Source organism: Tamandua tetradactyla, chromosome 21, assembly GCF_023851605.1.
Source record: "Tamandua tetradactyla isolate mTamTet1 chromosome 21, mTamTet1.pri, whole genome shotgun sequence".
NCBI lineage: Eukaryota > Metazoa > Chordata > Mammalia > Pilosa > Myrmecophagidae > Tamandua > Tamandua tetradactyla.
The window spans coordinates 16,850,176-16,874,885 of record NC_135347.1 but is presented as its reverse complement, the minus strand read 5'-3'; the positions used below and the strand labels follow the sequence as shown (position 1 = coordinate 16,874,885).

Here is a 24,710-nt window from a genome sequence, read left to right as displayed (position 1 = left end):
AAATCCCAGAATGAGCTGAGATTCAGCATCAAGGGGCTGAGAAAAACCCTAGAATGAGCTGAGACCCAGCATCAAGGGATTGAGAAAACCTCTCCACCAAAAGGGGGAAGAGGGAAATGAGACAAAGTGTCAATGGCTGAGAGATTCCAAACAGAGTCGAGAGGTTATCCTGGAGGTTATTCTTATGCATTAAGTAGATATCACCTTGTTATCCAAGATGTAATGGAGAGGCTGGAGGGAACTGCCTGAAAATGTAGAGCTGTGTTCCAGTAGCCATGTTTCTTGATGATGATTGTATAATGATATAGCTTTCACAATGTGACTGTGTGATTGTGAAAACCTTGTGTCTGATGCTCCTTTTATCTACCTTGTCAACAGATGAGAGGAACATATGGAATAAAAATAAATAATAGGGGGAACAAATGTTAAAATAGATTTAGTTTGAAATGCTAGTGATCAATGAAAGGGATCAGTAAGGGGTATGGCCTGTAAAATTTTTTTTTCTGTTTGTTATATTTTTCTGTTGTCTTTTTATTTCTTTTTCTGAATTGATGCAAATGTTCTAAGAAATGATCATGATGATGAATATACAATTATGTGATGATATTGTGAGTTATTGATTATATATTAAGAATGGAATGATCATATGGTAAGAATGTTTGTGTCTGTATGTTGTTATGTTTAATAAAAAAAGATGTAAAAACAAACAAACAAAATAATAACCACTCTTTATTAAGCACTTTCTGAATGCCTGGCTCTGTGCTATGTGTTTGACATATATTATGTCCCTTTTCACATATGAGAAAATTGAGGTTTATAAAAGTTAAGCTATTTATCTAAGAGGTAACTGAGTGTGCTGGTTTGAAAGGATGTATGTCCCCAAGAAAAGCCATATTTTAATCTAAATCCCATTTCATAAAGGCAGAATAATCCCTATTCAATACTGTAGTATGTTTAAAACTGTAATCAGATCATATCCCTGGAGATGTGATTTGATCAAGAATGGTTGTTAAACTGGATTAGGTGACGACATGTTTCCACCCACTGGGTAGGTCTTGACTGGTTTACTGGAGTCCTATAAAAGAGTAAACATTTTGGAGAATGAGAGAATGTCAATAATTAAAATATTTTTCTTCTTCAAGGAAAAAAGAAAGTAGGAAAGTATGGGTACTCACTTATTTTTTACTGCAGTATGCTCTCAAAAAAAAGAAAGCCAGAAAGCCTAATGGCCAAGAAAATGAACCATACAATAAAACTAACTTGCATAGTTACCATTTACCCCATCCTTAGCCAACTCTTTCTCCCCAAAAAAGATATACAACAACTAGTAGTAAAATATGCTGCTTAAATATATAAAAACTATCTTCTAAGACTGCTGTATAAGATGAGTGAAAAAAATACCATTCTGTTTTTCTCTTTAATATAGTGTTCTCCTATAGCATAAAATGACTAAATCAATGAAATGAATAATACACAATAAACTAAATTCACAAGCAAATGCATTTTGAGATGTAACTATAAAACACTTATGACAGAGGCTGAATTACAAAGAAAAAAAAAAGCAGTCATTCAGTGGTCAAGCATTTTGACGTTTAACTGCAGTGCCCTTTGCTACCAAATGTCTACCATTTTGTTTCATTAATGCAAAATGGAAGATTCAGTCACAGCTAAATATAAATGACATGGAATGTTGGCAGTGTGCATCTTAGGGAGTCAGACATCCCCACACTTAGACCTGGCCTTGCCCCAACACCTTGTGACCCAATTCAAATAACTTTAGTTTGTGACTCTGATTTCCAAATCTGATAAAGTAACTATAACCCCAGCAACTTGATCTATAAGGCCACTTCCAGCTAACACTTTATAACTTAAAACTAAACACATAAAATTATTTGAAAGATAAGTGGTTAAAAAAGATGAACTCCTAAAGCAACAAAACAGCAGATGCAAATCCTCCTGGGACAACCCTCTTTCAATGAAATTCATGGCTCTGTAAATAACATCTGTCAAGTACGGTATCATACATAAGGTTTAATTTTAAGTTCACAACCTAGCAAAGAACCACCTAAACTGGCCTTTCCTAGATAAAGAGGAGGCAACATCAAGCTGTAGGAAGCAGTCTAGAGTTACATCTGACATGTAAATGGATCCAACTAGAGTCTCTTTAACTAGATCACCTGGCCTAAGAATTAGGAACTGCAGGATATATATAGTGGCCACATGACTGAGAGGAACTGAGCTCTACTCCCAGCACCGAGAAAAGTGAATGCAGTAGACTTGCATAGCTCCACTTATATTTCAATTTCTACAAAAAGTAATTTCATTAGCAAGTTTTGAAATTGTTTTTAAACTTCTGATATGTTAGTTCATTGTTCTCCAAAGTTAATTAATCGCAACGTTAATGATAGCCACTAAATACCTTAAAACATAACATTTGTATTTACATGATTTGTATTAAATTGAGTCCTCATTCAAAGTCAGTCCTAAAAACGGACAGAAGGGCAATGAGGGCAGCTATGACAGGAAAAAAAAAAGGACTATAGACAAATCCCCAGGCCCTTCATAAACAGGAAAAAAAGTTCATAGAAGTTCATAGCGGAATACTTCAGAGCAAAGTATTAGGAATGAAATCTTCCTCCACAACTGTTTTAGAGCCCATAAACACAGATCCTGAATAAATAATTGAAATCATTCATCTTATTTGTCCTCAAAATTAAAAAATTAACCAAAATGGTTGTTTTTATTAACCTACAAAAGTGGTCACAAATAGTTATAGGAACAATTTTATTAGTTATTACTTTTTAACTTTTGTTCTAGTTTGCTAGCTGCCAGAATGCAATACACTAGAAATGGAATAACTTTTTAAAAAGGGAATTTAATAAATTGCTAGTTTACAGTTCTAAGCTGAGAAAATGTCCCAATTAAAACAAGTCTATAGAAATGTCCAATCTAAGGTATCCAGGTAAAGATACCTTGGTTCAAGAAGGCAGATGAAGTTCAGTGTTTCTCCCTCAGCTGGAAGGACACACGGTGAACACGGCAACATCTGCTGCCGTTCTTGTGGCTCTACAAAAGGGACTCTCTCCAAAATGGTTCCTCTTTTAAAGGATTCCAGTAAGCAACTCTACCTTCATTGACTGGAGACAAACTTCCACGGAAACAATCAGAATGCTCCCACCCAGCAATATTGAATGAGGATTAAAGAACATGGCTTTTCTGGGGTCCACCACAGATTCAAACCAGCACAACCTTCTATATGATACTTTTATTTAAAAATAGTTCAGCATTGTTTGTAGGAATTAATCCAAAACAAGACCAGTAAAATACTGACAAGTTAAATGTTTAAGATTTCTATATTGCTTAAGGCAAAACTTACAGAATGCCAGTTTTAGCTTTGATCTAACTGTACAGTTGGCCTAAAGGCAATATTTGCTTATGGTCATACTATCCAGAGAAGGCTAAGTATGGGCATGCATTGCTCTGCTTTTAGGCACTTAAACAAAGAAAATACAGTTACAGAGAGAAAAGCTAATGTAATAGAAACATAAACATCTTAGTAGAAATAAATCTGCCCCCAAGTTCTCAAGGGTACAAAAGAAAAAAAACATAAGATAATTACAGGTTCTCAGCAACACCTAAGAAAACAAACACACCCCTCTCTAATGAGTCTAAGAACTACAAATGCACATTCTCTAGTACTATTAAGGAAGCCTTGCTCTGCCTCAGATGTCTTGTTGAGAAACAGAAACTGTTTAGTTCATGACAACAAATCACAATGTGGTGATCTTCTCAAACTATCATCTTGGTAATGAACCTGTTTGAGTCTGCCATCTCAAAACCTTCAAGTAGGCCTCAAACCTAACTAAGCTGTATTCCCTAAAATGCTCTCATATCATCTGCTGTGCATCATTAGCCAACATGCTGTAGCTTTTACTTGTGCTAATTCTATTATAACTCTTGTAGATATTTTAAGGGTGCTTTTTTCAAATCTACTCATTCAGCACCCCCTTTCTGATCTGATCTCATTAGGGTTATCTCCAAACCTTTCCCCTGACATGGAACTAAATTCCCATCTTCAGATAGGCTTGCACTATCTGAACACAGCAAGTCTCTGCAAATAATTATTTATATTGCTTCTGTAATACATCAAAGCTACCTAACAGATAACAAGAGAAAGAAACCGTTAGTGATATATTCTACTATGTTCACAAAACACTGCAAATGCCAATGTGTGTAGATACAGGATTTGGGATGGCAGTACCTTATTTGAGAGAGGAAAAATAACACTGCAAATAGCAAGGTACTGAAACCTCAAAATATAAGTAATCAGATAATATCAACAGCCTAATTTTCTTCTTTATATAAGGTTCTGGCATGTATCCATAGGACATTCAAGGAATCACATGGAAGTAGGATAACAAAGATTGAAAGCATGGACTGTGGTGCCAGATTTTCTGGGTTCAAGTATCAGCTTTGTCACCTACTAGCTATGAGATTTTGATCAAGTTAACTTCTTGGTTTCCATTTCTTCATCTGTAAATGGTAACAATCATAGTACTTACTTCATAGAATCATTATGAGGATTAAATGAGCTGTATTTGTGAAGTGCTTAAACAGGGATATAGAAGTGTCGATTACACAGAATGATGCATAAGTGTTTAACAGTCACACAGTGCCAAAAGTATAAAATGTGCTGGTAGGGATACACAGAAGCTAAAATGACACACCGGTGAAGGAGAAAGAAGATTTTCGAAGGTGTTCCCAAACACCGGATTAAATGTTTGGATGCTGAATTCTATACATATTTAATCTTTTCAAGCTTGGCACCAAGATATGCCTAAATATTAATTAATATACCTGTGTAATAACGAAGGGTTCCAGATCAAGTCTGGCTTCTGTGAAAGCTAGGGAAACTCACTCCTGTGCTACTGGCTCATTATCAGAAAACTACAGGAACCAGACTACCCGTTTGATCACTACAATTCTGATAGCCCCAGAAAGGTAGTGGCCTGACTCTTGAGAAAACTATGGAATAAAAAGAGGAAAAGAAATACACATTTTAATGGAATTTTACACAAAAAGGTTGTTGCACAGAACTAGAAGCAAAGCTTCCCCTTTTCTTCTCATTGCACAGCAAAAATAAAAATAAAATATAAAGTTATTAGACCTTCACTCACAATTTCATTCTTACAAGAATGGGATGTGACTAGTATCTCTGGTTTAGCCAGCACCCACACTTGAGGATCAAGTCTTAGGAAATGGACTCTGTGTATGAATGTGCAGCAGAGTATAAACTCTCTAAAGATCTCACAGACTCTTATTTGTGGAATGCTATTAAAAGAAGGGCTATATCAGACACAAAAGGCCACATTTTATATGAGTCCATTTACATGGAATGTCCTAAATAGGCAAATCCATAAAGCCAGAAAGTTGGTGGTAGGAGCCGGAGGTGGGAGAAATGGAAAGTGACTAATAAGGGGCTCCCAGGTTTCTCTGGGGAGTTAGGAATATATTTTGGAATTAGTCACAACTTTGTGAATATATTGAAACTCACTGAATTGTACACTTTAAAGGGGTAAAGTTTATGATGTATGTATTGTATCTTATCAGATACATGGCTATCAAATGTCCTCTCCCACTGAGATGGCTATATTTTCACTCTTTTGACAGTCTTTTAAAGCACAAAAGTGTTCAATCTTGAGGATTTCCTCCCATTTGTCTTATTTTTATTCTCACTGTCTTTTAGGTGTAAGGTCTAAGAAGCTACCTCCTATCACTAAGTCTTGAAGATGTTTCCCTACAATTTCTTCTAGGAATTTTATGGTATTGGTTCTTATAGTTAGGTCTTTGATTCACTTTGAGCTAATTTTTGTATAAGGTGTGATGATCATAGAATCTTGTACTTACTTTTAAAATGAAAGAGTTGAGTTTACAAAAAGGAAACATCTTATAACTAAATTGCTCAGATATTATTTCCTTCCTTTTTCCTTAATCATCAAGTCCCTTTATGAGATTCTTAATACGTTCCAACCCCTATTAGGGCATACTGCAAATGTCACTCTGTCTCAAAATATTTAAATTGAAAAGGGACTAAAATATACTTATATACATTACACTATCCAAAGAAAAATAATTTTTCTTGGTAAACAGAATAATTCTAAGAGATGTAAAACTGACATACCTGCACTGTTCAGAAATGTGGCCTTCTCTACCATGTCACAGGATTTATAGTAATAGACAGGGACATTTAGCTTCTTCTAAGTAAAAAGAACCAATAATATTCAATTGATTATGTAGAAAATGAATGAAAGAACAAGGACAAATTACAAAACTAAAATTGGCTGGCTTGAAATTATTTAAAAATACAATTTTAAATAGCTCCTGCTAGAATTAATCCATTTCAGGTCAAGAAGAAGCATATTCTAATTCTGTCCGTATCTTTAGTCACATCCACTTCCACCCCTACCTTCATCTGCATAACTCATCTAGAACAAGTTCATTAACTGTCTATAAGTCCACACAAATAATATAACCACACCAACAGAGGAGGTTATGTTTCTCCTAAGATCATATACCAAATGGCAATTTTCCCACTAATGTGGGAAAAAAAGGTTTTTTATGCTATTCAGTGTGTTTAAAAGTACATACTCCTGATAGATGTTAAAGATTGAGATGGTATAATCTAGGAATGCCTAGAGTGTATAATAGTAGTGAAATGTACAAGGTACAATTTAAAAAATGTTTTTGTATGAGGAAGAACAAAGGAATGTCATTATTGCAGGGTACTGAAAATAGATGCTAATTAATAGTTTAAAATATTACCTTCTGTGTGAGACTAAAGCAAAAAATGTTTATTTGGTACAAAATTTTTATTTTGACTAGTGCATTTCCTAATATAACTTATGTAGATAGTTTGATTGAATGCCATAAGTACTTGGAATCTCAGGTAGGACATGAGATTTTGCTGGTTTGTCCAGAGTGATGCCCCAATGAATCCCAGAGTGATTCGATCAATGAGTGGAAAAGTATCTGCAAAGCCCCCTTCGGGGAGTGGTGAGAATGGGGAGAAATTCAGCTTCCCCAAGTTGAATTCTTGATACTCTCACAAGCAGTGTGGACAACCAAAGCTATAGGCTGAGTCCCTAGTCTTGGGGTTTGTTCATATGAAACTTAGATAGGTCAAGCCTACTTAAAATTTAGGCCTAAGAGTCACCCCCAAGAGAGCCTCTTTTGTTGCTCAGATGTGGCCCCTCTCTCCAGCCAACACGAGCAGTCTCACCACCCTACCCCTCTCTACATAGGACATGACTCCCAGGGGTGTGGACCTTCCTGGCAACATGGGACAGAGATCTTGGAATGAGCGGAGACTCAGCATCAAGGGATTGAGAAAAACCCTAGAATGAGCTGAGACTTAGCATCAAGGGATTGAGAAAACCTTCTCCACCAAAAGGGGGAAGAGGGAAATGAGACAAAGTGTCAATGGCTGAGAGATTCCAAACAGAGTCGAGAGGTTATCCTGGAGGTTATTCTTATGCATTAAGTAGATATCACCTTGTTATTCAAGATGTAATGGAGAGGCTGGAGGGAACTGCCTGAAAATGTAGAGCTGTGTTCCAGTAACCATGATGATGATTGTATAATAATAGCTTTCACAATGTGACTGTGTGATTGTGAAAACCTTGTGTCTGATGCTCCTTTTACCTACCTTGTTAACAGACGAGTAGAACATATGGAATAAAAATAAATAATACGGGGAACAAATGTTAAAATAAATTCAGTTTGAAATGCTAGTGATCAATGAAAGTGAGGGGTAAGGGGTATGGTATGTATAATTTTTTTTTTCTGTTTTCGTTTTATTTCTTTTTCTGTTGTTTTTTTATTTTTTTCTGAATTGATGCAAATGTTCTAAGAAATGATCATGATGATGAATATGCAACTATGTGATGATATTGTGAATTAATGATTATATATAGAGAACGGAATGATCAAAGTGGGAATATTTGAGTTTATTTGGTTTTTTTTTGTATTTAAAAAAATAAATAAAGGAAAAATTTTTTAAAAAAGAACTGTTATGCTTTTAAAAAATTAAAAAACAAACAAATAAATAAATAAAAGAACTACTCCTGCAAGTAAATTACACAAACAAAAGAAAAGTAAAAAAGTGTACTAACTACTACTAGGTTACTTTATCTGCTATCATGGACAATGAGTGCAAGCCATTGTGAATCAAAGGTTATGTACAAACTTTCTGTATATACCATGTATCAGGAAAACTGCTATTCTTGTATCTTTTTCATTCCCAGTCTGCCTTTAAGTACACAACATGGATGATGTTTTAGCAGGTATTATGGAGAGGTAAAAGCTGTTCTAAACTTGAATACTGAGGATCTTCAATTTCAAAAGCAAGCAGTAGCCTACATGTAGTCAGAATTTCTGGAATATTACTAAGTGTCTATACCAGAGTAACATAGTACCAGAACATTCAGTAACTACTACATAGGTAATTGCTATTTAATTTGAAGATTTTTCAGATCAGAACTTCTTCTAAGACATGTTTCTTCCTTTTTAGTCATTCTAGCTTGAGGGGTGGGGTTGCCATATGATCCTGCAACCCCGTTGCTCAGTATATACCTGGAGGAACTCAGTGTGGGGACACGAATGGACATTTGCACACTGGTGTCTACGGAGGCAGTGTTTGTGATCCACAATGAATGGAGATGGCCTAAGGGTACAACTGAGGAATGAAAGGGAGAACTATGGTGTGTACATACAGCTGACTACTGAGAGGCTGCAAGAAGGAATGAAGTTGTGAGGCATGCAATTAGGTGAATGAACCTTAAGGACTGTATGTTGAACGAAATGTCAAAAACAAATAGACAAACATTATCATGCCTCATTCATACGGACTAACTATAATATAAAAATTCAGTGAACTGAAGTCAAGACTGACCATGGGTTATCAGGTTGGGGCCTATTGTAAAGGGTCCTAGATTGTAAACTCTTATAGCAGTCACATACATTCAGGAGTTGTAACTGTTATTTCTAAATTCTGAGATATTGAGCTGTTTGTTTATAACCTGGTCATTCCCAGAAACTTCAGGTATTTATGTGATACCTGAGACTCAGAATTAGAGCTCTGAAGCTATGAACGTCAATATTACCCCATACAGGAACTGTTTAAAAAATTGGAAAAGGGATCTAACTTTGAGTAGAGATACGAATGAAGATGATCTGGATAGGACTAAGGTATATCCGAACACAGGGTAAAGGACGGTATCGTCCATATTTTAAAACTTCAACTGCTATGTGAGACCAAAGGGAGAGATGTTTATTTGGTGCAAAATTTATATTTTGCGTAGTACATTTCCTATTTTAACTAGTATGGGCAGTTTAGTTTGATACTGTTAGTACATGGAATCTTGAATAGGGAATGAGATTCTGTTTGTTTGTCCAGTCATACTAATGCCCTGATATATCCCAGAGTAATCTGGGCAGTGAATAAGGAAGTATTTGCAAGTATTGCAAGTGTCCCCTTGGGGCACTGGGGAGAAAGGAGGAAATATTCAACTTCCCCATTTGGAGAACTTCTGATATTCTTCCAAGCACTGGGGACAACCAAATCAATAGGCTGAGCTCTTGATCTTGGGGTTCACCCCTGTGAAACTTATTCCTGCAAAGGATAGGCTAAGCATACTTAAAATCAGGCCTAAGAGTCACCCCCCAGAGATCCTCTTTTGTTGCTCAGATGTGACCTCTCTCTCTAAGCCAACTCAGCAGGTGAACTCTCTGCCCTCCCCAGCCTATGTGGGACATGACTCCCTGGCAACATGGGACAGAAATCCCAGGATGAGCCAGGACACAGCATCAAGGAATTGACAAAGCCTTCTTGACCAAAAGTGGGAAGAAAGAAATGAGACAAAATAAAATTTCCAGTAGCTGAAAGATTTCAAACAGAGTCGAGAGGTCATCCTTATTCTTATGCCTTATATAGGTAGCCCTTTTCAGTTTATGGTACATTGGAGTGGCTGGAGGGAAGTACCTGAAACTGTTGAGCTATGTTCCAGTAGTCTCAATTCTTGAAGACGATTATATAAAGATATAACTTTTACAGTGTGACTGTGGGATTGTGAAAATCTTGTGTCTGTTGCTTCTTTTTCCAGGGTATGGATAGATGAGTAAAAAAATATGGATTAAAAAATAAATAATAGCAGGTCAAAGGGAAAAATAAACTGGGTAGATGGAAATACTATTGGTCAATGAATACTAGTATTTCTTTTTATATCTTTTTCTGGAGTGATGCAAATATTCTAAAAAATGATCATGGTGCTACATATACAACTATGTGATGATATTATGAGCTGGTGATTGTACAGCATGTATGGAATGCTTCTGTTTTGACGATTTATCAATAAAATTTTTTTTTTTTTAATTTAGCTTGACCAATGATAGATGCAAGTATAATAATGTGTTATCTGTGTCTTAGCCTCCCAGGTGAAACATTTTTCTTTTCTTCTTTTTATCCCTAGAGCTGAGGAAAGTAGCAGAGACCAGCTGGATAAAGTTAAAACACATAGGCTATCTTGAGAAGAGCTATAGAATAAAAATAAGCCCATTTGCCAGAAGAAATAACTCCTATTTGAATGAAAGGAAGCAGCACTCTGTATCAACTGCATCTCCCCACCAGCAAAGGCCAGACAACTGAATTGTAACACTTTCCCTGTTTGTGAAAGGTACACACCCCAACAGCAGATACGATGAAAAATATCTTTCAGTTTATCATCAGGAGATCCATTACCAAGTTAAAGCTCCAAAGTATGTAACTTTAAGAAGTCACTACCACCCTTTGATGCTTTCACTTCTCTACTTTGGAAACAAGAGGTAAACAATCTTCTACAGCCCTGAATGAGAAGGGCAGTGAAGGGGAGGAAGGTGCGTTTGCAGGGTGAGCTACTTACGAGATGTAGGCTGGGTAGCCAAATCCTATCAGATTGCAGAGGAGAGAGGCTCCATAACCAAACACCAAGTACAAAGCCACCAGCCCGATGGTACCTGGAAACACCAAGAGAGAAATGAGTCAGGCAGCGAGAGACACCGAAGCCCGGCTGCCCCCGCCTACACAAGGAGGCTTGGCCTGTTGTAGGCATTTTCCTCCTGACTCGTTTAAAAGACCAAGAAAAACAGCGCACGCGAAGGTTGGGCCTGCGCCTCGGCGGGGCTTACGGCTGGGTCTGGAGATAGTCGGCAGCCTCCACCCTGCGTCCCGCCCCAACCCGCAACGCGGAGCGGCGAGGAGGGTCGGGGGAGGCAGCGCAGCAGCCTGAGACGCTGGAAAGGCCGGGATACTCGCGCCTGCCCGCGCCCACCTCTCCACCCCAGGGACGCCCCTCTTTCTGGAGAGGCTCCGTGGTACCCCCGCCACGGTGTCCGCCCACAGGCAGTTCCGCGTTAGACCTGCCCAAGGCCTCGGGTACAGGGAATTTGGCCGCGGGGACAGACACGTCAGCGCCGGCCTCTCCCGCTAGCTTCCCCCACCCCACCCCGCCGCCTGGCCACTCGGCCCGCGGGCACAGACCAGCGACTCTCCGGCCCACGGCCCAACAGGGGTCTCCGGCCCCCGGCTTTTGCGGGCTGTCTGTTCAGTACGGGCGGACGCTGCTCACCCCGTCTGTTACCGACACCGCCTTTCACAAACCCTCTCCCCGCTTCCCTTCCCAGCAGCAGCGGCTCCCCGGGGCGAGCAAGTGGCCGCGACCGCCAGCGGGCGACCGCCCGGCACCCACCGAGTGCGATGAAGCTCCGGTTCACGCCAGTCTTGGCCTCGAGCTTGGCCAGGAGGTCGGTCATGCAATTCTTCTCATGTAGAAACTGGTCGAACCTTTGCCTCATGGCCGCAGACATGGCGGGGACCGTCGCGCCGCCGCCCCACAGCTGCTCCTACTGTCTGGTGGACGCAGAGCGGGGCTGTGGGTCAGACACGGCGGCTGCGGTAGCGAGGCAGGCGGGGCGAAGGGCAAGAGGCCGACGGAGCAGCCGCGCGTAGGGCGCGGCCCCTTTCTCCTCCCCCAGCCCGGCGGGGGCGCCCCCTCTCTTCAGCCCCACGTTCCGCAGCGAGCGCCACACCCTGGGCGGCTGCAAGGCGGGGTTCCCCGTGGAGGTACTGCTGCACAGCCTTTAAAATCACTAATCTTTGCGGGTAAAAGGGCTGATGGGGAAGGGTGAATATTATGTCTCTTGTGAGCTCCATTCTCAAATCAGACCAGTGCAGAAAGCAAGTAGGAAGGAGGTGAGCATCATTGCTGTTCCATCTGCAATTTAGTACTGGTGCAATTTAGTACCTACATTGCTATCTATGCTAAACCTGTTAAGAAAATTTAAATCTAAACTTGACATGTATGACCATTCTGAAAGACCTCTTTGGATTCAGGCCTGCTTTTCCCCTCTTTGCAAGAACTCGGCATACTTTTTTTTTTCACCTACAGATAACAGTCTTTATAAGAAGACCCTTAAAGGAAAGGCACATACCCTGCTATGGGTTACACCATTTCCAAGAAAGTACTGCACTACTTGAACCTTTTCATAGTGGGCTGGCATTTGTTTGACGTTTTGTATTGTGGAAACACATTCCAAACCCACTCAGTGGAGAGATGAAATTAATCTAAAGAAGAGAGGTTCAAAGGTCCAGTCTTAAGGTAGGACCTCATTTTGTTTCCTTCAGAATGCCATGCCTTCCCTTTTCCTCTAGATCACCACCAGCATTACCTAAATCTAGGTTCTTACTGTCTCTGACCTACATTAATTTCACTAGACTCCTTTTGGACTCTTAAAATCCATTCTGTACACTGCTGCCAGATTAACCTCACCTAAGTGACTATTTTCCTCATCAGTGTTTAAATTTTAAAGGCTTTCCATTACCTACAGACTAGAGTTCTCAATCCTTACTATAGCATTCAAGATTCTGCATACAAACTGGCCCCCAGCATTCTTTTTCCTACTTTAAACTTCTCTTTCAAGTTGACTTTGCTACTGTACTGCTTTTCACTTCTGCAAAAATTCTCTTGCCCATTCATACCTTTTTCTTTTTATGCTAATTCTCCTTCCTCTTTTCTTCTCTAGAGCTTCTTAATTCAACTCTCTCAGTCCTCCATCACCATGCAACCAATCAGTCAGCAAATTAGACCATTTTTTTTTAATGGAATTATTGTGATAGCCTCCCAACCATGTTGTCCATTTCTGTCTTTCCACCTGCAAACAATTCTCAACATAGCAGCCAGAAGATCTTTTTAAAATGTGAGTCAAGTTGTGTTAACTTTTTGCTCTAACCCTCCAGTGGCCTCCCATCTCCTGATGAATAAAAGCTGAGTCCTTAAAGTGATCTACAGGGTCATAGGTGTTGTGAGTCATCCCTCTCCCTTTTGAATTCACCTTCTACTGTTGGCCTCCTTGCTGTGCCTCAAACAAGCTAAACTCAGTCCTGCCCTAGGGCTTTAACTTTCATTCTTTCTCAGTGGTTCTCAGCTGGGGAAGCCTTACCCACCCCACTTCCATCCCCAAAGGACATGTAGCAATGTCTGGAATTATTTTTACTTGTCCAACTGGGGAGGAAGTGCTAGTGACATCTTGTGGAAAGCAGCCAGGGATGGTGCTAAACACCCTACAATGGACAGGACAACTAATTATCCCACATCAGTGAATTATCTGGCTCCAAATGTTAATAGTGCTGAGGTTGAGAAACCCTGCTATGTCTAAAATGCTCTTTCCCCCTACATAGTTACTTAACCGTCTGCTCCAATCTTCAAATCTTTGCTCAAATGACACCTCTGTGAGGTTCTCCCTGATCCCAAATTGAAATCCTGAACACTCTGTAGCCCCTACCCTGGTTTATTTTTCTCTATAGAACTTATTACTGTATGAAATACTAAATGTTCTACTTTGTAAAAAATATTTTTCCCCTATAGATTATGAGCTTCGTGAAGGCAGGTATTTCTACCTGTTTTGTTCATTTCTGTACTCCATGCACCTAGAACAGTGCCCAATACATGTCCAATAACTATTTGTTGAATGAATGAATTTCTGACATATATTGTGCCACCCAGTATTCCTTTTCCTGTAATAAATCATTTAATACTCACAACAGCATGAGAAAGACTCTACAGTATTAATCTCACTTTAGAGAAGGAAACAAAATCCTCACAATAAATGACAACTAGAATTCAGACCCAGGCTCTTGATGCTATATTTACTGCCTAGCAGAATAAAAGGACTTTGTGACCTGTTATGAGTTTGTATAAATTCCTACTAAGTAGAGTATTTATTTACCCCTGGAAGTCGGGATCGTGTTTTTGAGTACTTAAAATTATTTACAACTGATTAACACTACAAATATTTATAAATAAGTTGTTGCATGAGCTACTTCAAAGGTATGAATCTTGTACAAAGAGTACATAATGTTGAGGTATAGAGGGGAAACTACTATTGCATGCTATGGTCTATGTTTAACAGGATGACATCAACTGTACCACAGCAATACCAGGAGTAAATAATTGGGAAGGAAGGACAAGAGTTGAGGGGAAGTTTGGATGTTCTGTTTGGTGAGGGTATGTTTATCGGTTATTTTTCTCTTGGGAACAATGAAAATTGTCTAAAATTGAAAGGGGTGATGACTCTACAACTAAGTGAAGATAATGTGAGATATGAATTGTTGACTTTGGACATTGTACATGATATCCAATGGATGGAGGTGGCTAAAGGATACACTGACTGAGAAGTAGAATGGCGAACTGTGGTATATACATATGATCAAATTTATGAGACTACAGGAAGGAACAAATCATGAGGGATGCAATGAGGCGAATGAACTTGCGGGACATTATATGATGAAAATAAGCCAGAAACGGAAGAACAAATATTGTATGGTCTCTTTTAGAAAATAATTATAAGAAATTTGGGGCCTAGATTGTAAGCTCTTATAACAGTCATATTTAGTTCAGAGCTGTAATTGTTATTTTTAGATTTTGAGAAGCTGAGCTATATATGTATAAACTGATACTTCCCTGGAACTTTTAGGTACCTGTGTGACAGCTAAGACTCTGAGTTGGAGTTCTGCAGCTCTGAAAGTCAGCATTGCCACATACAATAACTGTGAAAGAAACCAAAGAAGAAATCAGGCTTCAATTAGAGATAAGAAGGAAGCCAATTGGGTCGGGACTAAGGTGAATCAGAATACAGGGGTTAGGAGGACATTGTATTTTAGAACTTCACCTACCCAATGAGACCAAGGATGAGAGGTTTATTTTGTCCAAAACTTAAATTTCCTGTCGCACATAATCTAACTCATGTCTGGAAAGATCATTTAAACAACCCAAGTGCATGGAAAATAGAATAGGAATGAGGGCTTGTAATTCTGAATAACTTAATGTAATACCCAGATACACCCAGGGTGTGTTGAGCAGATAATTTAGAAGTATTGGCCAAAAAAAAAAAAATTTTTTTTAATGTTTTATACAAAAGAAAGAAAAAGAAAAAAAAGTATTGGCAAATTTCCTTGAAGGATAGGAGAAAAAATATGGAACTATTAAGTTTTACTACCAGGGAAACCCGATACTGTCTCAAACATTAGGGACTTCCAAGTCAATAGGCCAAGCCTTTGATCTTGAGTCTTGCTTTTGTGAAGTTTATTGATGTAGCAGAGACGCTAAGCCTAAGAGTTACTTCCAGAGGCCCTCTTTTGTTGCTCAGATATGGCCTCTCTCTCTCTCTCTCTCTCTCTCAGCCCAGCTCTGCAAGTAAAATCATTACCCTCCCTACTGTGTGGGACATGACACCCAGGGGTGTAAGTCTCCCTGGCAATGTGAAATATGACTACAAAGGATGAGCCTGACCCTGGCACCATGGGATTGGCAATGCCTGCCTGACTGAATGGGAGAAAAGAATTGAAACAAAATAGGGTATCAGTGGCTGAGAGAGTTCAAATAGAGTTGAGAGGCTACTCTGGAGGCTACTCTGACACAAGATGTAGATGCTAGATGTTTCAATTTATCAAGGTTTGTCAAATCCCAAGCAAAACCATTCCTGCCAACCCTAAAGAACACCAAGGGCTCTATCTGAGATTCTACAAAAGTTCCATGCAGTATAATTATTATCTAGAAACCTACAACCTCCAGATGGCCTCCTAGGCCAGATAAGTCCTGAAACCCAGAGGGGCCAGCCTCTGCAGAACATCAACTAGTTCCATCCCCCATCCCATATTATCGACAGCTCTTTCCAACATGAAAAAGTTAGAATGGGCATATTCCAAATACTCCTAAAGACTGGGGGAAAGATCAAAGGAGAAGGAGGAGTTATAACACAGAAGATAGGATTTAACAAATGAGTATGACTGCTAAATCATTATACTGATATTTCTTTTAGTCTCCAGTGTCATGGAACAGCTAGAAAGAAAAACCTAAAATTGTGGAACTGCAACCCATACCAAACTCTGAAATCTGTTCTATAAATACTTGTTACAATGTACTTTGAAATTTATTTATTTATTTTTATACAAAAATATGTATTTTTTGCATTTATGTTATATTTCACACACACACAGATTCACAATTGGATAATTTTAATTTTTTTTGAGGCAAGAAGTGAAATCCCTTTAAGTTAGATATTCAAATTATCTAGTTTTTTTTTTTAACAAAAAAGATTGGACCTTTATTAGTGCTCACATCAGAGCAAAGTGAAATTGAGAGTTCCTGAGTTGGTTACTTGGAGGCTAGAAAACCCATCAGGAATGTCTCATGAGAAGAACATTGGAACAAAGAAGGTAAAATTATAAAATTCTTTATAAGCAGCCAGCAGTATCCCATCTGATTCTTTTTGGACCAAATGGGATGAGGTTCATGTCCCAACATGTCAGGGAATAAGACCTCCCTAAGGAGTGAGACTATTCATGATTTCCACCGGGAAAATGGGAGAGCAGACATTCCTATTCCCTGAGCACGCAGGAGTCATTGATGCACACCATGGGAACCTGCTAGGTGGAGAGGTGAAATGGTTTCTGCCACAGAACTTAGCAGAGATGTAACTCTGACAAGGGCCCTGAGCAAATAAGAATATGCAGTGCAGCTTCTGAAAGCTGCTCACATACCTGGAATTCATGGGGAATCTCTGCCTGGGTGGATGTTCAGAGGCATGAGGCTTCCCTTCAGTCAGCTGGCTCCCTGACAAAGTCTTCCTATTGCTGTTGTATTGAGCAAGTTGATAGCACATCTCCGTCAGGTCAGAGGCCCTTCCTTCTGGAATATCTGGTGCTGAATGTGATCACATCAATGGCTGAAGGTTTTCCCCCAGTCCCTGCAGAAACCTAGATACGGCATTTTTTTTCAATCCCACCACCCAATGTTAACGAGGCTGAACCACTATATTTTAGACAGTGTCAACACTTGTACTTCACCAACAATGCATGGAATATCTGGAAACATACTATTCATTTGGGTTACTTTTTAAAAAAAAATTATTTATTAATTAAAAAAAATTTAACAACAAACGAACAAAAACATTCTTCACCTATGATCATTCTGTTCTATGTATATTATCATTAATTCACAATAACATCACATAGTTGCATATTCATCATCATGATCATTTCTTAGAGCATTTGCATAATAATTCAGAAAAAGAAATAAAAAGACAACAGAAAAAGAAATAAAATGAAAACAGAAAAAAAAAGATTATGCATACCATACCCCTTACCCTCCCTTTCATTGATTGCTAGCATTTCAAACTAAATTTATTTTAACATTTGTTCCCCCTATTATTTATTTTTATTCCGTATGTTCTACTCATCTGTTGACAAGGTAGATAAAAGGAGCATCAGACACAAGGTTTTCACAATCACACAGTCACATTGTGAAAGCTGTATCACTATTCAGTCATCATCAAGAAACATGGCTACTGGAACACAGCTCAACATTTTCAGGCAGTTCCCTCCAGCCTCTCCATTACACTTAACTAAAAGTTACCTATACTTTTAGTTTAGTTACCTATACTTTTATATAAATATTGTTCCCTTCCCAATTTCATCTTGATTTGGATTCCAATTTCTTTTTCTTTCCTCTATCATTTATTTTAAAATAAGTGTTTGTTAAATTAAGAGAAAAAAACAAACAAAAAAGACAGCCAGGAGCTAAAATTGAGGTACAGAAATGTTACGTAATTCTTGCTTGTAAGAAATTACAATCACATTGGGAAAGTGTGAGACCATTAACTCATGTAAGTCACTCCAAAGCTTAGACCGCTTCATAGATGAGGAAAAAAAAAAATCAGAAGATATGAAACCTGCCTTAAGTCTCAAACTCTTCCCCCTATTTATATTTACTGAGTACATCCTATGTGTCAGATACAGTGAAACCTGCGAAACCAGACTGACCAGGTCTGCTTGCCTGTTATTCCATACAGAAGGTTGGAGTTCAGCAGGTTGACTTTGGCAACTCTTAAGAAGGAAGTCAAACCAACTTGGGGTGATGCAAACACTGTTATTTAATCTTCCATGGTCAAGAGAAGAAAATTTTGTCAGGGACCTGTGATCAGGTCACTTTAGTTCTTTAGGTCTCCATAGATGGTTTATTCAAATTAAGATAATTTCTTAACTATTTGAAGTCGTAATACATTTTTGTTCTAACTCTCCTATGAGTTAGAAAGAAGATGTAGGGCATAATTTACCAGATAATCTGTCTCTTACACACACACACATATACACTCACCCTGCATTGTTAAGGTATCCCAGCTTCCTCTGTGCAAGGCACCAGTGAGGCTGCCAGCCTTCTCAATCCAAATTCTCTCAGCCTCTGCCAACCCCCAGCACTGTGGGCACACATCCCCTTCCTTCTACTGGAGGAGGCCTGTGTGATATGTTTTCAAAATAAAAAAGGGAAAAGACAAAGTAAATAAAACCTGAGACTCAAATTTGCCAGACTAGGGGAGGAACAGGTAAAGACTGAATATAATTTTTTTTGACTTTTTTATTGTATAGTATAAAATATATACAAAGCAAAGAAATAAAAAAGCAATGCTTTTCAAAACACGCTTTGACAGATCTCAGGAAAGATCCCAGAGTCTGTCGTGCGCTACCATACGATCCTCTCATATTTTTCCTTCTAGCTGCTCCAGAATATAGGAGGCTAGAGGGTTTAAATACTTTTTTATCACCACAATCGACTTTTTTTCCTTCTTTTTTTGTGAACAATAACATATATACAAAAAAGCTATAAATTTCAAAGCACAGCACCACAATTACTTGTAGAACATTGTTCTAGTTTGCTAGCTGCTGGAATGCAACACACCAGAAACAGATTGGCTTTTAATAAAAGGGGATTTATTTTGTTAGTTCTTCAGAGGAAAGGCAGCTAACTTTCCACTGAGGTTCTTTCTTACGTGGGAAGGCATAGGATGGTCTCTGCTGGCCTTCTCTCCAGGCCCCTGGGTTCCAACAACTTTTCCCGGGGTGACTTCTTTCTGCATCTCCAAAGGCCTGGGCTGAGTGCTAGTGCTGAGATGAGGAATGCCAAGCTGCTTAGGCTGTGCTAGGTTGTGTTCTCTCATTTAAGCACCAGCCAATTAAGTCAAATGTCATTCATTGCAGCAGGCACGCCTCCTATCGACTGCAGGTGTAATTAACAAACAGATGAGGTTCATGTACCATTGGCTCAAGTCCACAGCAACAGAACTAGGTACCTTCACCTGGCCAAGTGGACAACTGAATCTAACTACCACAAATATATTTCAGACTTTTTCATGGGTTACAATTTCACAATTTTAGGTTTTTACTTCTGCCTGCTCTAAAATACTGGAGACTAAAAGAGATATCAATTTAATGATCCAGCATTCATATTCATTTGTTAAGTCCTATCTTCTATGTATGACTACACTATCACCTTTGATCTTTCCATACCTCTCTTTAGGGATGTTTGGGCTATGGCAATTCTAAATTTTTGATATTGGAAGGGTCTATCACTAATATGGGGTAGGGAGATGGAACTATCTGATGTTCTGGAGAGGCTGGGCTAGATATATCTGGACCAGGGACCCATCTGGAGGTTGTAGGTTTCTGGAAAGTGACTCTAGTGCCTGGAACCCTTGTGGATCTTATATATTGCCCTAGGTGTTCTTTAGGATTGGCTGGAATGGTCCTGGTTGGGGTTGGCAGGTTATGATAAGTAGCAAGGTCTACCTGAAGCTTGCGTAAGAGCAACCTCCAGAGTAGCCTCTTGACTCTATTTGAACTCTCTCTGCCACTGATACTTTATTAATTATACTTCTTTCCCCCTTTTTGGTCAGGATGTAATGGTTGATCCCATGGTGCCAGGTCTGGATTCATCCCTGGGAGTCATCTCCCACATCGCCAGGGAGACTTTCACCCCTGGATGTCATGTCCCAGGTAGAGGGGGAAGGCAATGATTTCCCTTGCAGAGTTGGGCTTAGAGAGACTGAGGCCACATCTGAGCAACAAGAAGTCCTCCAGATGTAACTCTTAGGCATGCCTATAGGTAGTCGAAGCTTCTCCGCTGACTACATAAGCATCATGAGAGTAAGTCTCATGATTGAGGGCATGGCCTATTGATTTGGGTATCCCTAAACTTTGACACAGTATCAGGGAATTCCCTGATGGTAAGGTTTAATAGTTCCATAGTCTTTCTCCCATCCCTCAGGGGACTTTGCCAATACTTTTTGATTATCTGCTTAGTATACTTTAGAATATTTCCAGGCATTACAATAATTATACAGGATTAAAGGACCTCTTTCTTATTTTGTGCTTCTTGTATTTCAGTTGTTCAAATGACCTATACAGATAGGTTGAATTAGATTATGCACTACAGAAAATTTCAGTTCCAGATCCAATAACCCTTCTTTTACTGATCTCTAAGAGTATGTGTGGTTCTAAAATACAGACACTGTCTTCCTTACCCCTATATTCTGAATTACTTTAACCAACCTGTTCGGCTTCATTCTTATCTCTAAATATCAGGTTTTATATATATAAAACATCCTCTCAAAATCCAGAAATAATAATCACCACCCTGGACTTAATGCGTCTACTCTAAAAGCTTACAATCTAGCCCCTGTTTTCTTATAAACATTTTCTAAAGGTGACCAGACCATTGTTGTTTTTTGTTTCTGGCTTATTTTGTCTCACCAAACACCCCACATGTCATTCACATCATTGTGTGCCTCACGACATTGTTCCTTTTTGCAGCAGCTTTCGTTGTCTCTTATGATGTCTTTACATTTAGAGTCTATTTCGTCCAATATTAGTATAGCTACTCCAGCTTCCTTTTGTTTACAACTTGTATGGAAAATCTTTTTCCATCATTTCACTTTCAATCTATTTGTATCCTTGTGTCTAAGATGAGTCTCTTGTATGCAGCATATAGCTGGATTTTGTTTCTTAATCCATTCTGCCAATCTGTGTCTTTTGATTGGTAAATTTATTCCATTAACATTCAAAGTTATTACTGAAAAAGCGTTTCTTGATTCCACCATCTTATCTTTTAAATTTTATTTGTGAAATCTATATATTCTTTCTCTTTGTATTCTTTAAATTAGCCTTAGTGGTACTCTTCAACTCCGTGCCCTCCTCCAGCCCTCCTTTGCCTGTCTTTTTTTCAGCCAGCAGAACTCCCTTTAGTATTTCTTGTACGGCTGGTCTCTTGTTGACACATTCTTTCAGGACTTCTTTGTGTGTGAAAACTTTAATCTCTCCCTCAATTTTGAAGGATGATTTGGCTCAGTACAGACTTCTTGGCTGGAAGTCTTTATCTTTCAGATCTTGAATATATCACAGCACAGCCTTCTCGCCCCCAGGGTGCTAGTTGAGTAGTCTGAACTCAATCTTACTTGGTTTCCCTTGTACGTAGTAGATTGTTTTTCTCTTGCTGCTTTCAGGATTTTCTGCTTTTTTTGTCTTTATTTGTTCAACAGAGTCTTTAATCTCTGTGATTTCTGCTATTTTTCTATTTATTCTTTCCAATTCCTCTTTGTGCTCTTCTACTGTCTTTTTGATCTTTTTATGTGATTTGGCATCAAACTTATTTTATTAAGTAGAGTTGTATGAATATCTTTGATTAGTTGTTCCAACATCTGTGTCTCCTCTGGTGCTTTAATTTGGCAATTAGGCAGGACTTTATCTGTCTGCATCTTGATATGCTTAGTGATCGTCTGCTCTCTTTGTCGCATGTATATATCTTGATTGATTTACTTTGGGATTTGACTTCTTTCAGTAGTCTAAGGCCTCGTGTATGCGGGATGGTTGTACAGCAGGGAGCAGGGCACTGGGTGGAGCACTCAGTGTGGTGATTTGTTTCAGGGCAGGTACGAGCACAGTGTGGGGATGTTACGCTGATGTTAGTGAACGTGGGCGCCCAGCGGCCGGGGAGGATGTAGCTGTGCAGGTGCACCCATGTGGGGAGGGTAACCCTGGTGTGCACTGGTCTAAGGCACGGGGCCCTTTGTGTGCATCTGTAGAGCTGTGACAGCAGGTCGGCATTACGCCTTTGTGGATTGGGGGCAGATGTGACCCAGCTGCTCAGGTCAGTAACTTCTCAGAGCTGGTAAGTGAGGCTGAGGGCTGTGCACATGTGCAGTTCTAGAACTGCTGTAAAGTGCGTTTCCAAGAGCAGAATGACTGTGATTAGGGGCCTATGCACATGCATGGGCCTGGGAGTGCCATAAACGGATGCACTGAACTCAGGGAGGGTGGGGTGAGGCTGTGTGACACTGTGGGGGCGGGGTGTGTAGCCTAGGTATGGAGGTTAGAGCTCACAACCTTTAGGCGCTGGCAACAGCCTGCAGGGAACAGGAAAGGGGAGGAAGTGCTTGGGAGGGGTACAGGTACAGGAGCAGTGGATTGGGCTGCACTTGGGGCGGGGGTGTGGGGCAGTTACATGCACTGGGGGCTGGTGGGGTGGGGGCGCCTGAAGCGCGGGGAATGGGAGTGGGTGATGGGCTTCAGGGGTATGGGGTTTGGGGTGAGTTGCCGGTCAAGGAGCTGCGCTGGTGAGGGTAGCGCACCCAAGGAACGCAGCCAGGCTTACTTCCTAGTCCCAGGTTCCCTTCCATGCACTCCTGCGGAATCCTAGCCTCTGTGCCAGGCTCCAGCTTTCTGTCTCTCAGTTCCTCGGCCTTTGTAACCAGGGCTGCCACATGTGGTGCAGAAAGCTCTCCCAGGTCAGCCACACTCCCGAATTGCTGCCTCAGTTGCCCTCCTGACCCTTCTCTAACTTTTCCGTGGGGCAAGGCTAATTTCGAGCTACTCTAGTCGGCCATCTTCCTGGAAGTATTAAAAGAAGTAAATTGTGAAGATTAGCATGTTTGTTCAAGACCAGCTAGTCTAGTTCTAGACAAACCCTAAGGTTTGGATTTCATATTGGGATGGTACTGTGTTGCCCCAAGGTATGATTCAAACCACAGAGAACACTGAGTTTGCCTGGTAGCCTACAGAATGGCATGAATTTTTGCATTTTTTTTCCATGTAAGAGAAGAATCAAGAGTCAGACAATTTTGTGCACTTCCCTTCCTGACTAGGCATCGGGGGAATTTAGTTAACTTTAATAGAAATATTAACCAGCTGTATTAGTTTTCTATTTCTGCTGTAACAAATTACCACAAGTTGAGTGGCTTAAAAACAACATAAATTTATTATCTTACAGTTTTGTGGGTCAGAAGTTTCACACAAATCTCATGACTAAAAGCAAGATATTGGCGGGGCTACATTCCTTTCTGGAGGTTCAGGGAGAGATCCGTTTTCTTGCTCACTTGGGTTGTTGGCAGGATTCAATACCCTGTGGTTATAGAACTGAGCTCCTTGTTTCCTTCCTCCATCATCAAAGCCAGCAATGGCGAGTCAGTCCCTCTCATCCTTCAAATCTCTTCTTCCATCTCATCTCTCAGACACATCTTCCGCTTCTACTTTTAAGGACTCATGTGATTAGACCGAGTCCGCAGAGATAATTGAGGATAATCACCCCATCTCAAGGTCTGTAACCTTAGTCATATCTGCAGAGCCTTGTTTGACATGTTAACATATTCGCAGATTTGAGGCATAAAGGCATGGATATCCCTGTTGGGGGTAGGGGGAGGCAGTGCAGATTATCCTGTGTTTTATGCCACCCTTAGATGGTGGATCCATAAACTTCCTTAAGGTCCCTGGGGAAAATGAACACTTTGAAGTCAGACATCTGGCGTAGTCCTTTCGATCACATTGACGCCAGACCAGGATATTGCACAGGGTTGAGGCACAGGATCCAAAGCAGAAGCCCCAGCTTCGAGCCCTGACTGCATTACTTATTTACTACATGATTGGGGGAAAGTTCTAAATCTCCTAAGATACCACTTTCCCCAGGAAATAAAATGAGGAGAATGTTGGTGTCTACGTCATGGGGTTGCTGGAATCAATGAGATTCTCTGTATAAGCACTTCCTAGAATATTAGCCTCAGGAAGTGCTGAAGAAATTTTAGCTAATACAAAAGACATATATAAATGGAGTAGAGAGCCACAGAGTTGATGCCAAAAATTCCACCATCTTGCCTTATTCCTTTGATTCAAGGATTTGATATCTGTGAAAATCAAAATACTTTCGGAGAAATAGCCCTGATGGTTAGGTTTATGTGTCAACCTGGTCAGGTAATGGTGCCCATTTGTCTGATCAAGGAAGCACTGGCCTAACCATTACTGT

At 39.8% G+C, this 24,710-nt stretch overlaps 1 protein-coding gene across 1 annotated transcript in view; it reads right to left on the bottom strand.

Moving 5' to 3' along the window:
- REEP5 (receptor accessory protein 5) overlaps window positions 1–12,026 on the bottom strand; it is a 52,232-nt gene extending 40,206 nt beyond the window's left edge. Inside the window, exons 1-2 of the mRNA XM_077138971.1 lie at window positions 11,781–12,026; window positions 10,956–11,049 (exon numbers count right to left, since the gene is read on the bottom strand). Of these exons, the coding sequence (XP_076995086.1) occupies window positions 10,956–11,049; window positions 11,781–11,898 (212 nt within the window). The 5' untranslated portion in view covers window positions 11,899–12,026. The remainder of the gene's footprint in view (window positions 1–10,955; window positions 11,050–11,780) is intronic.
- Window positions 12,027–24,710: the final 12,684 nt, after the last annotated feature.